Genomic DNA, 12,974 nt, shown 5'->3' with positions numbered 1-12,974 from the left:
CCTTCTGGGTCTGGAGACCCAGCACACGGCTCAGTAGGCTCCGCCCCCTATAGGCTCCGCCCCCGTGCCCGACGAGCCAGGAAACTGCCCCAATCCCGAATCCCGGTTCAGCCTAACCCCGCCCCCGCCCGGCCCTCCCCGCCCCCTCTGTATCCCTGGAAACGCTCTCGCGTCTTCTCTCTGCGCCTGCTCTGCAGGGTGCGGAAACTACCGCGGGAGGAGAGGGCAGCGCCGGCGCCCAGCACCTGCTACCGGTCGGGGACACACTTAGGCGGAACGGAAAACCAGAGCTGTTCACCAGGGCCAGTCCCTCGAGGTTCGTGACGAACTCTTAGAAGAGACGAGTCGTTCTTTCGGGCAGTCCTTCCCCTGACCCCGACAGACCTTCCTCCGTCAATCTAGGGACTCAGGCTTCCTGAGCCAAGGCCCTCACCATTTACTTCAAGAAATGCATAGAAGGAGGAGCGCAGAAAGGCGCTCTTCTCGCCGCCCAGTTCACCCTGTGAGGGCAATGGAAAAAATAAACAGGAGTAGGAATAAATCAATTAGTCCTGTTTAGAACTGGATGGGAGCACAAGGGAACTGAGATGCCCTCGGTTTTGGTAGATAACCCAGTCTGTCATAAGTTTGAGAGATCCCTAATGTCACATTTGTATAAGAATATATCAAAACACATACATATTTCAGATGTATTGGCATTTCATTGAATTAGTGATTAGTTTCTTCCGTAGGAGCTATACTTTGTAATTTTTTTTATGGTTTGCATCTTTAATCATCGACATAATAAGTCATCTATCACAGCAGGATTTTTTTTTTTAAGTTTATCTAACTGTATAGTAAGTACCTGGTTTTTGTTGTATGAATAAATCTTATTCCACTATTTGGAGCAGGCAGGGGGGTTATTCCTTTAACTAATTTTTAACTTTTTTCCTTCTCTCCTTTGCTGTTATTCTTTGCTTCCAGATTTTCAGGCTGAAGTCTGTAAGCCTGGAGAGGCCTCCAGCAGTAATCTCCAAATGTAAGTCGAATGAAACATGGCCCGCCTTCAAACACTTTTCCCGCTTTAAATTTTGATTTAACTGTCAATAAATGTTAGTGAGTAGGAAATCTGTGATTTCTATTTATTTAACAACCTAATAACCTACCATAGAATGCTAGATGTATGCAAAAATTATGATACAAGGGATAAACATTTACTGACTCTTTTTTTTACTCTTTTCAGGAGCAAATTATTGATATTTCTTCTGTAGTTTTCTTTAAACTTTCATAGTAAAAGAGCTTATGGTGATAATATGAAAAGTTCCAATTCTTATCAATGATTTTGTTGGTGGTAGTAAAATCGTATTTATTTTGAACTCTCTTGATGACACATGATACATTTGCTTGCTGTGGTTTATTGGCCTTATTTCTCACATTTCAGCTTTTACCCCCAAACGACTGAATTCTGGAGACAGTGGTCAGCCTCAGACATAGTTACTCCCAGGTAGCCTCTGCCTATACAACTCTAGGCCTCCCCCTCCTTTGTGTTTCCTGATAAGGATCTCTGGGGATCCTGAGCAAGAGGGCTACTCTTTGAAGAATTTTACCTGGGGACCAGAAATGTAAACTCACACCATGGGACACATTCAGCCTGATCCATCCCTCTCAAACCCTTCATCCTGTATTTCTCCATTCTCATTTGTTTTTTGCATGTGCAGGCCAAACTTAGAGACTGTAACTGTGAAACAGGAGCCAACCAGGAGATCAGAGAATCCACCAAATCTCTTCTGAATACCAAGAGTGGAATGGCTGAAGGCAGCCTTTTGATCTTTGTCTCAGCACCTGTGGTGGCCAGAGTAGGCTGCCCGTTTGGTAGCACTGGGGGAGCTGCCTCTCGGTCCCCTAACAGACTGCTTCACCCTAACCTTCTGGGGCTAAGCTCATTTTGGTACCAGCCAGAGTAGTACCTCTCATTATCCTCCCTTATATACCTGAATCTGAACCATTCCCCTTCCTGCAGTAGCACCCACTTTATCATTCTGCCCTGACCACCCCCATTCAGAGTTGTGCCTTGAGGCTTGCCAGCAGGCCTTGCAATACTTACACTAAACTAAATTTAAGAGTAAAGGTGCTCCTGCTGCTAATGTTCTCAGATCAGAGAGGAGCAAAATGAAGGAACTGGCAGCTGAAACTTTAATGGTTGGAAACGTTAACTCTGATTTTGAAAAAGAAAAATCGCAGTTGATCTGGGTGACAAAGAAGACGTTTTCCTCTCCATGTATATAACATTTGCATAAGATTTCATTAGAGGCTTGTATTTTCTAGGAAAAACAGCCTGACCCAAGTAAACATCAATAAGGATAAATTTTATGTCCCAACCTGGTAGGCCAGTTCTTGGGAGGCTTATACACACCTTGATGGGAAATGTGAGATGGATCGGAGCTTCTGGGGTTTGATCCCTCTATCTGTGTACAAGTAGGTGGGTCTTCCTAGTTTGGGGAGAAATTACAAGTACTCTTTTCTCGTTTTGAAGTTCCTTGGGGAACCCTTCAGAGGTCCCTGCAATTATGCAGAGATACCTCTGCCCAGTGCCCTTGGTGACCAAAGTGGGAGCTCTCAGAACAAAGTCTTAATTTGTCAGGGAAGGACCTGCGTGCTGAAGCCAGCACAGGCATTGTTTCTTTCCCCTTCCAAATCCCCTGGGGGCAGAGAGGTCTAGGTTAAGAACTGAGATGGCCCAGATTTGCTCCATATCCTTGGAGGACTCTGGAACGTAGAGTCTTCACAGCTTCTCTGAAATAGGCTTACAAGAGGTAGGTTTGGGGAGCCTTTGCCCTTCAAATCTGTACACGAGGTCTAATCCTATGTTAGTTTTAACTTCTTGCCGCATGTTCTACATAATGTTGCCATTTAGTAAGTTCTGGTTATCCAATTAACTCAAAGAGTTGATATAACATGTGATCAGAAAAATAGATTTATTTTTAAATACAAAAGAGTTAAGTCACTATATTAGGAAGTTATGGAGTATAATACATTATGTTTCTAATGTTTGTTTTGGAGGAGAGGACTAACATTTGCTGTTTAGACTGAGTGCTTTAAAGCTATAACTGTATAAAAATAAGTTGACCTTATATTTCATGGATCATACCATGCACTGATAATCTGGGTAATATCAGGATTCTGTTATATCATGACACTGATCTCCATTAGAATATTCTCTTTAATTATGTGAATAATTATTTTCAGGCTGGAGTAATAATCTTTTTTTAAGAAACAAAAAACTGCCTATTTCTACACTGAATTTCAAAAGATTTTCCCTCAAATCTCATTGCTTTCCACCCTCCGTCCCCCCATGGCTTTGTAGCACTAGAGGAATATCTTGTCTCTGCTGGCCACAGGTGGTGCTACCTCGGCTGTGACCATGTTTGTCCACCTCTATCATTCTCTGTCACCCAGATTTCACAACAACCTCCAACTGGCCTCCGCTGCCTTTCCTTCTGCCCCCTACAGTCTAAGTCCAAAAGAGAAGCCAGAGCAATCCTTTCAAGGTGTAACTCAGACCATGTCACTCCTGGGCTCAAAATCCTCCAATCAGAGTAAAAGTCACATTTTTTTACAGTAACTTTCAAGACCCTATACCATCAGAACAGCACCAGATTCCTCCTTAGCTTCTCTGACTTCATCTTTTTCTGCTCTTATTCATCCCTTGGCTACTGGTGAGCAGCCGATTTTTACAGTGGAAGAGATGCTATGTGACTTCCAAAGCCAGGCCCTAGAAGGGGATACAGCTTCCATCTGGCTTTTCTTTGGGTACTTGCCTTTGGAACCCTGAGTTGCCACCTAAGAAGTCTGAGGCTGCCATACTGAGAGGAAGCCCAAGTTGTATGAGGAGGTCACATGTATGTGTTCTGACAGACAGCCCCAGCTGAGGTCCCAGCTAGTAGCATCAGCCACCAGTTACACGAGTGAAGACCTTACAGAAAATTCCTGTTTCCCACCACTGAGTTACCCCATCCTTCTGAGTCTTCCCAGCAGAGGCCCCAGTCAAAATTGAGTAGAGAAAAGCCATCCATTCCCATTGTTCTTTCTCCTAATTCCTGACCCACATAAAGTAAAAGACTTCTTTTTACTTTGATTATTGTTTTAAACCACTACATTTTTTTTAGTTGAAGTATAGTTGATTTACAATGTTTCAAGTATACAGCAAATTGATTCAATTGTATATATATATATGAATATATATATGTATATTCTTTTTCAAATTCTTTTCCAGTATAGGTTATTACAAGGTACTGAATATGGTTCCTTGTGCGCTACAGTAGATCCTATTGTTTATTTTATATATAGTAGTGTGTATCTGTTAATCCCAAATTTCTAATTTATCCCTCCCCTTTTCCCCTTTGGTAACCATAAGATTTTTTTTACTGCATCTGTGAGTCTATTTTCACTTTGTAAATAAGGTCATTTGTATCATTTTTTTTAAGATTCCACATATAAGTAATATCATATGATATTTGTCTTTCTCTGTCTGACTTACTTCACTTAGTATGATAATCTCTAGGTCCATCCGTGTTGCTGCAAATGGCATTATTTCATTCTTTTTATGGCTGAGTAATATTTCCACTGTGTGTGTGTGTGTGTGTGTGTGTGTGTGTGTGTGTGTGTGTGTGATATCTTCTTTATCCATTCATTGGTCAATGGGCATTTAGGTCGCTCTCATGTCTTGGCTATTGTAAATAGTGCTGCTGTGAACATGGGGGTGCATGTATCTTTTTGATTTAGAGTTTTCATCTTTTCCAGATATGTGCCCAGGAATGGGATTGCTGGATCATATGGTAACTCTATTTTTAGTTTTTTTTAAGGAAACTTCATACTGTTTTCCATAGTGGCTGCACCAATTTACATTCCTACCCACAGTGTAGGAGATTTCCTTTTTTTTAACACTCTCTCCAGTATTTATTACTTGCAGGCTTTTTGATGATGGCCATTCTGACTCGTGTGAGGTGACACCTCATTGTAATTTTGATTTGTATTTCTCTAATAATTAGTGACATTGAGCATCTTTTCATGTGCCTGTTGGCCATCTGTATGTCTTATTTGGAGAAATGTCTATTTAGGTCTCTGCCCATTTTTTGATTGGGTTGTTTGCTTTTTTGATATTGAGCTGTATGAGCTATTTGTACATTTTGGAAATTAATCCCTTGTCGGTCACATTGTTTGCAAATATTTTCTCTCATTTCATAAGTTGTCTTTTCATTTTGTTTATGGTTTCCTTTGCTGTGCAAAGTCTTTTAAGTTTAATTAGGTGCTATTTGTTTATCTTTGCTTTTGTTTCCATTATTCTGGGGGACAGATCCAAAAAAATATTGCTGCAATTTATGTCAAAGAATGTTCTGCCTATGTTTTCCTCTAGGAACTTTATATCCAGTCTTACATTTAGGTCTTTAATCCATTTTGAGTTTAATTTTGTATATGGTGTTAGAGAATGTTCTAATCTCATTCTTTTACATGTAACTGTCCAGTTTTCCCAGCACCACTTATTGAAGAGATGGTCTTTTTTCCATTGTATATTCTCGCCTCCTTCATCATAGATTTGTTGACCTTAAGAGTATGGATTTATTTCTGGACTTTCTATCCCGTTCCATTGATCTTTGTGTCTGTTTTTGTGCTGGTACCATACTGTTTTGATTACTGTAGCTTTGTAGTATAGTGTGAAATGAGGGAGTGTGATTCCTCCAGCTCCATTCTTCTTTCTCAAGATTGTTTTGGCTCTTTGGGGTCTTTTGTATTTCCATACATATTCTCAAATTTTTTGTTCCAGTTTTGTGAAAAATGCCATTGGTAATTTGATAGGGATTGCATTGAATCTGTAGATTGCCATGGGTAGTACAGTCATTTTAACAATATTTATTCTTCCAATCCAAGAACATGGTGTATCTTTCCATCTGTTTGTATTGTCTTCAACTTCTTTCATCAGCATCTTATAGGTTTCAGAGTACAGGTCTTTTGCCTCCTTAGGTAGGTTTATTCCTAGGTATTTTATTCTTTTTGGTGCGATTAAACCACTACATTTTGAAGTGATCTGTACACTGTTGTAGCTATGTGCTCTCTCAGGGAAGCTGTCTCCTTGTTGAGAATTGTTCTTAGCATTTATCACTTCTAAGGGAAAGGCTTTATTTGTGAGTGAGAAAGTTTTAGAAGACAGCAAAGTATGAAAAAATTTTAATTATTGATTGTAACAGGAGAGAAAAGCATGAGCATTTGAAATCTATAGCTGTCCTAAAAATCTTCACTTTTTAATTGCAACCAGCTCCACTAACAAAACCCATAACAAAGCTCCTAATTGTCTGAATCTTCAATGCATTTATCAAATTTTCTCCTTTTCCACTTTGTGATGGAGGTGCAGACAAGTAATAAATTGGCCAAAAGGCAGATAGTAGAAGAAAATAATGAGAGAAGCAACCTGCAGAATTCACTCTCTGAGCTTCATGACTGAATAACAGAGCTATAGATCTACACACAGAGGCATTCTCAGCTCAGACAACTGACTGTGGATCTCTAATAATGTCTTAAAAGATTCTTTGAATGATTTATTCTTTAAAATACCATTTCTGGTTTTTTTTTTCAGTAGTCCAAAATGACCACCCTGCCCCCACTGTGCATGACACGCCCAAAGCTTACGGCCTTAGCCAGACAGAAGCTGCCATGTTCCCCCAGAACAATTCCAAGGTACGTGACCCTGGCTTTCATTTTTTATTCCTACAGAACGAATTTCTTGCAGTAAAAAATGTAAATAGCATATCTCAGAAAACAAAATTGTTTGAAAACAAAAGTATACTGTTATATTCAGAATATTCAAATTTGCTGTTTCAGAAGGATTGATGAACCTCATTCAAAGATTAAGAATCTGTTTATTTAGCAGGCTAGCACTCATTTGATCATTTTATTTTCTATTACCATTACATTGTGCTTCCTGTAAAGCTTTGGAAATACATTTCCTTTTTAAACTACGTGTGGAGAATTGAAAGCAGAAGCTTTAGGCATGAAAGATGTATGGCATCTAAACCACAAGGTCCCAAGCACTGATTTCTGTTTTGGAGGAAGGATGACACAGTCTTACTACCGGGGTAAACTGGCAGGCACGATTTAGCTCCTGAAATGATCCTGGGGCTTGAAAATGCATCATCGAACCACCACGGCCTGTGAATGTCTGCTGAGCTTATGGAGTTTTCAAATGCAGCCGAAAAACTGTAGGGCAGGAACTTGATGTATTTTATCATAATTATGAATATTAACTAAGATTGTGTTATTTAGAAATTTCCACTTATAGTTTTATTGATTTTTAGTAATGCACATATTATTTATCAATATAAACCTATATATAGGATAGGTGGATGTGGAGAAAAACCCATTTACTTAAGAATGCAGAGTGTTTTAATGTGTTGGTGTTTTATTTGTTTACACACTGAGGTTAGTATTCTTCCCTGCCTCTTTCCATTCAAGAAAATTAAAACCTATATATAGGTTTGATTTTTTTTTATGCTTACCTTTCAATTCCTACAAGGCATAATGATCAAAGTATTATGAGACTACTTTGTTCTGAGAAGGACCATACCTCATTTTTGGTATTTCTGGCAAAGACCAAAGCCCCTGGACCAAAATAAATACATTCAGCTAAACTACCATCAAAGTTCTTTGGTAATAGAATTGAAAACTGTAGAAATAGTAAAATAGAAGTGTAGAAAATTGTAATTTTATTTTCAAATAATGTGAAAAACAGAAAATTTTCAAAAGATGCATAATTCCAGTATATACATTCTTATTTTCCATTTTCCTTTTGAATAATGTGATGTATTTACAAAATCTGAAATAGCTAGCTTCTTCTTCCTGTCTTTTGTAATAATTGAGATTACATTTTCTTTTCAACACGAGCAAAAACATAGCCCAGTCTCACATCCCTAGAATAAGAGAGATTTTAAAGAAAATTTTTTTGTATTCATTTTATTGAAGAAAAACATTTTTATCATAACCATTTAAGGCAAAGGTTTGTATCAACATTCTCCATTAGCTTCTGAATAAAAAGGTATCTGTGTATCCCATACTCCTGTTGTCATAAGATGTTCATAGTCTGCTTATTTTTAAAGGTGCCAGCTGTATGAAGATTGAACATACTACATGTGTAATATATTTCTCATTAAAGTCTTCTTAAAATCACTTTCACCTTGAACTTTTAATAATAATTTGAGTTTTATGTGTGATTTTAAAAACCACTCAAACAGCATGTCAGAGCAAAATTCTGTAATGTTTGCAACCAATAATTTTAACACATTTGTATCAAATAAGTATTATTACAAGATCCTGTGCCAAACAGAATCTGACTTCTGTAGCTGGAAAGCTATATTATGAGAAAACATGAGTAAAATGGAAGATCTTATAATGCTTTGAGGAGAAAACCCTATTTACTTAAGAATGCTAGTATTTTAATGTGTTGGTGTTTTATCTGTTTACACACTGAGGTTAGTATTCTTCTCTGCCTCTTTCCGTTCAAGAAAATTAAAATTTTGAAATTATCAATGAACAACCTAACTCTAGCTTTTACAGAACATTTATTATCTATGATATTGTCCCCAGAATATTTCTGTTCTTCTGGTGGCATTTTATATGTTTGGTAGCTTTTCAACTCAATTTAAGGCAGTGCTTTATTATTTCTTTCCATTTCATTTAGGTCTCAATTGATCAAAGAAAAAGACGACATAGATCATTATCTGGAGGTGAATTTCAAAGGATTGTCAAAAGAGGAGGTTGCTGCGTAAGTATATACCTCTTAAAGGTACTTTAATATAAAGTTTGTTTATTTTGTCTTGAATCTTTATTGAAATTTCAATTTTCCTGTGCAGTCCACTTTTTTATTGGAACATAGCATTTAAAAATTAAAGCTCATATTAAATAGTGATAAATCATGTCTATTGATCTTACACATATCAGTCTTTAATTTTATGACTTTCAAAGTTCTCATATTTACCAAGATATTATACTATCATATTTGCAATATTTTAGTTAATTCTGTGTTATTAATTGCTTAATAACTTCCATTTTAAGGTATATTGCCTCCATGGGGGAGAAAAGAAAACTTTAAGAGAAGGATTCATATATCTTTTTTCCTGGTGATTTAAAAAAAATCCCTTACTAATGTATATTCTCTCTCTTGCCAAGAACCCACAAAAAGAATTAATGGATCATAGTTTATTGGTTAATTTAAAAATAATTCTAAATTGTCTGGATTTATTTTTTTAATGAACAAAGTAAACTTTGCCATTTTACGGCTAGTCAGAACCTAATTTATGATCTGAGTAAAAACAGTATAAAAATCCAAGTAGGTTAGTGAGAAATAAATAGAAACCTAGAATAATAGCTAAACAGGTTTAATATTTCTTACCTATAGACTTGGTGACTCTGTTATCAGATTTTTATATGTAAGTATTGACAAATAGAAATCTTATATATGCACATGCATCTTACAGAATTCATTAAATGATTCAACTATTCAAAAATATTTTATACAATAAATGCTTTTAAAAGATTGTCTCTATTAATGTTGCCTAGTGCTATGGGATTCCACTGACAGGGTATTCCTATTGATGGTTTTGGTATAGGTTTTCACATAGTCTAAAATTCTAAGTCTCTTGATATATTTCATTAGATAATTGTCAGTATGCATATAGCATGGAAAAATGGAATAGTTCATTCTATCAGTAACTGCTTTATTTTATAGAGTGACAAAATTTATAGTAGCTATAATCACTGTCTTCCTTGGAGTTGTATTGACTGCCAAGTGTTATATCTGGGACCTTTGGTTTTTAACTGCTATTCTAATTGCTAATTCATTAGCTTTCCATGGTAGCCTATTGGACAAAATTAAAGGTCAGTGTTGTCTGATGATACAATTCCTTCTTAAAAGAAAAATATATATGAGTGATATTTGCTTTCTGATTTAAATATAATGATACCTAAATAGCTATAATTGGCTTAAGAATTAGGAATTAAATTTGGAATTAAACTTATGCTTCACATATTTTAACAAATTAGACATCTATATACTTAATATCTGCTTTCAGTCTGCACTGAAGAAAACATTATTATAAGACAATGCAAAATAGGCTATGTTAATGAGTGTTCTGTTACAAATATTTTTTTTTTCACTAAGGATATTACCAAATTGATTTCAAATCCATATTATGCTACAGAATACAAGTAGCCCTGGGTAATTCTCAACCCTTACTGTTGAATTCTCCTTAAAGCTTCCTACACTTGAATACTTTTTTATATCAAAGCTCAAAGATAGTGGGTGCAAACCTTAGTAGGAAGGTAACTTGTACTTGGCTCACTATTATGCTCCTGATTGATATACCTTGTAGACCTTGCCCCAAACAAATTGAATAGCATGTAAAGGAGAAAATTGATTTCAGCATCTCTCAGCAGCACCCAGCAGGTGCCATGAGGAATTATGCATATTCCAAAGAATTTCTGTGTAAAACTTTTTATCAGCCATTGAACTCTAAAAGATAAATTGGTCAGCAAACATTTATTAAGTGCCTACTTTATATCTAACACTAGGTTTTTCACAGAGGGGAAAACAATGTTATTTTAGTATAAAGTACTTGGTCTTATCCTTGTCTCTATTTGAAATAATACAAGCAGGAAATAAACATGCAATGAATGAGTTGCATAATTATACTGTGAGGTGCAGCCTAGAGGTCTGGAAAAAATCAGAGAAAATTAAGATGTTGGATAAAAGTTGCCAAAGAAGACAGATTTTGAGTTTGACTCCATATCTGTTAGCATTACAAAATGATCAAACTGGTGCGTCACAGATCCTCAGTATACAAGAATATAAAGGGGAGAAATTGGTGAATCAAATTTCCAATCAGGCAAAAGCAGTATCTAAGATATATTCTCAAATTCTTCTCTAAACTGCCTTATTCTTCCCTAAGATGATAACAGAAATATATACTTAAATAATTCATGTACACTAGCTTTGATATCCTGTAATATGGATGTGTTCTTTGTCTAGTCCCAGAATAACACTTCATCATCTACTCCAAAACATACCAGCCTACTAATACGTAAACTCACACTCTGTGTCCCACCTATTGCAATGGGTGGAGAGTTCCTGTTCTTGTCTAAGGATGATGTCTCTACTTGTGCTCTGGATACCATCCCCTCTTACTTGTTCCAAGACTTTCTCCACCAGTTAAATGTGTTTTCTTGCTATATCATCAGTTTCTCCTTTTCCATTGAAGCAATCTCACTAACATTCGTATCTACCCTAGTATCTCCCTTGACTTCTTATCCTCCTCCAGTTTCTACCCCATTTTTCTGTACCCTTTGCAGTAACCAGAAGCATTGTCTCCATCTTTCCACATCGCATTCTTAGCTCAATTGACTCTAAATAGGTTTCCAGACCCAGAACTCACGGAAATCTGTTTACTGTGACTGATGTCCTCCATTTTTATTACATCTAATGGTCATGTTTCTGTCCTCATCTTGCTTGATGTCTTCACATTATTTGATAGAGATGAATACTCTCTCCTTGAACATTCTGTGCTTGTGGCTTCCAGGATGCCATGTTCTATGGTTTTCCTCCAAACTCTTCAACTATGCTGCCTTCAGTCTCCTTTGCTGGCTGCTTTTCTGTTTTCAAACTCTCAATGGTGGATTGTTCTAGGGGTGGGTCTTTGACCCTCTACTCCAGCTACACTCTCTACCTGGATCTAGTCCTATAGCTTTAAATACAAGCAATACCTGATGGCTATCACATTTATAAATTCAGCCCTGACCTCTCCATTAAGCTTCAAATTTATATATCCAACTGTCTCCTTGACATATTTACTTGAATTTTTAATACACATTCCAAGGCTAACATGGCCCCCCACTGGACTCTTGCTTTACCTCTGCTGCCCCTCACACTCCCCCCTCCTAATATCCCTCCCCCAGTCTCCCCTCAGTTCAGTAAATGGTACCAAGGCAGCCTTGAGTTTCACCTTGCCTTCACCACCACTCCCCCATCTAATGCATCAGTATGTACTATCAGATATAACTCCAAAACTTATCCTGTGTTCATCTGTTCTCTTCATTGCATAGTCACCATCATCTCTTGCCAAGATCACTAGAAGAGTCTCCTACTTGCTCTTCTAAAATCCCCTTGAATTCCACCACAATTCAGCCACCAGAATGACCTTTTAAAAATTAGATCATGAGGACACTCACCTGTTTAAAACCCTCCAAGAGCTTCCCATTGGTCTTATGATAAACTCTGAACTCTTCATCACGACCTAAAGCTGTGTGTGATTTGGGCTTTGCTGACCTCTCTGGCCTTATCCCCCGTTCTCTCTACCATTCACTCCTTTCAGTGTGGCCTTACTGCTGACACTTCTCGTCATGCAGGTGTCACCTTGAATGTGACCCCAGTCTGCTATTCCCTGACCCCATAATCAAGGAGCCCTCACCCTACTCACACTTATTCCCAGTCAAATCACCTGGGTGTATTTCTGCAGTCAGCTGGTCCTCATCTTCTGTTGGGAGTTTGTACGTCAGCTGTGTCATCCCTAGTGGAATGGATGCCCCACAGGACAGGAACGTGTCTGTGTGTACGCCACTGTGTCCCCAGGACTTAAACAGGGCCTGGCACTCGGGCGGAGCTCAATAACTTGCTGTTAAATGAATAAATTAGTGAAGAATAAATGTTGGATTACTAACACCATGAAATAGGTATCCTGCTGTGAATATTTTTTGATTACAACATTTTTTAGTTCAGTGTTGTAGGTAGCTAGTTTAACTGTTGTATTGAGGAAGTTTAATTCCTCAAAAATGTTATATGTTTACAAGTAAGAGTATAAAATTTAAGTGAGTAATTGAGCAGGACAAGCTAAAGTAGTTTTTACTGGAATGGTCAAACCCAGTTGATGGGGGATCATTTTACTTTGGAATGGGGTAAA

General features: G+C 37.5%; 1 protein-coding gene across 1 annotated transcript in view; it reads left to right on the top strand.

Moving 5' to 3' along the window:
• Window positions 1-232: 232 nt before the first annotated feature.
• TTC29 (tetratricopeptide repeat domain 29) overlaps window positions 233-12,974 on the top strand; it is a 255,509-nt gene continuing 242,767 nt past the window's right edge. The window contains exons 1-4 of the mRNA XM_060011639.1: window positions 233-316; window positions 964-1,018; window positions 6,608-6,708; window positions 8,705-8,788. Coding sequence (XP_059867622.1) covers window positions 6,617-6,708; window positions 8,705-8,788 — 176 coding nt within the window. The 5' untranslated portion in view covers window positions 233-316; window positions 964-1,018; window positions 6,608-6,616. The remainder of the gene's footprint in view (window positions 317-963; window positions 1,019-6,607; window positions 6,709-8,704; window positions 8,789-12,974) is intronic.

The sequence above is a fragment of the Delphinus delphis genome, chromosome 5 (assembly GCF_949987515.2).
Source record: "Delphinus delphis chromosome 5, mDelDel1.2, whole genome shotgun sequence".
NCBI classification, from domain to species: domain Eukaryota; kingdom Metazoa; phylum Chordata; class Mammalia; order Artiodactyla; family Delphinidae; genus Delphinus; species Delphinus delphis.
This window is presented reverse-complemented; position numbering and strand designations above follow the sequence as displayed.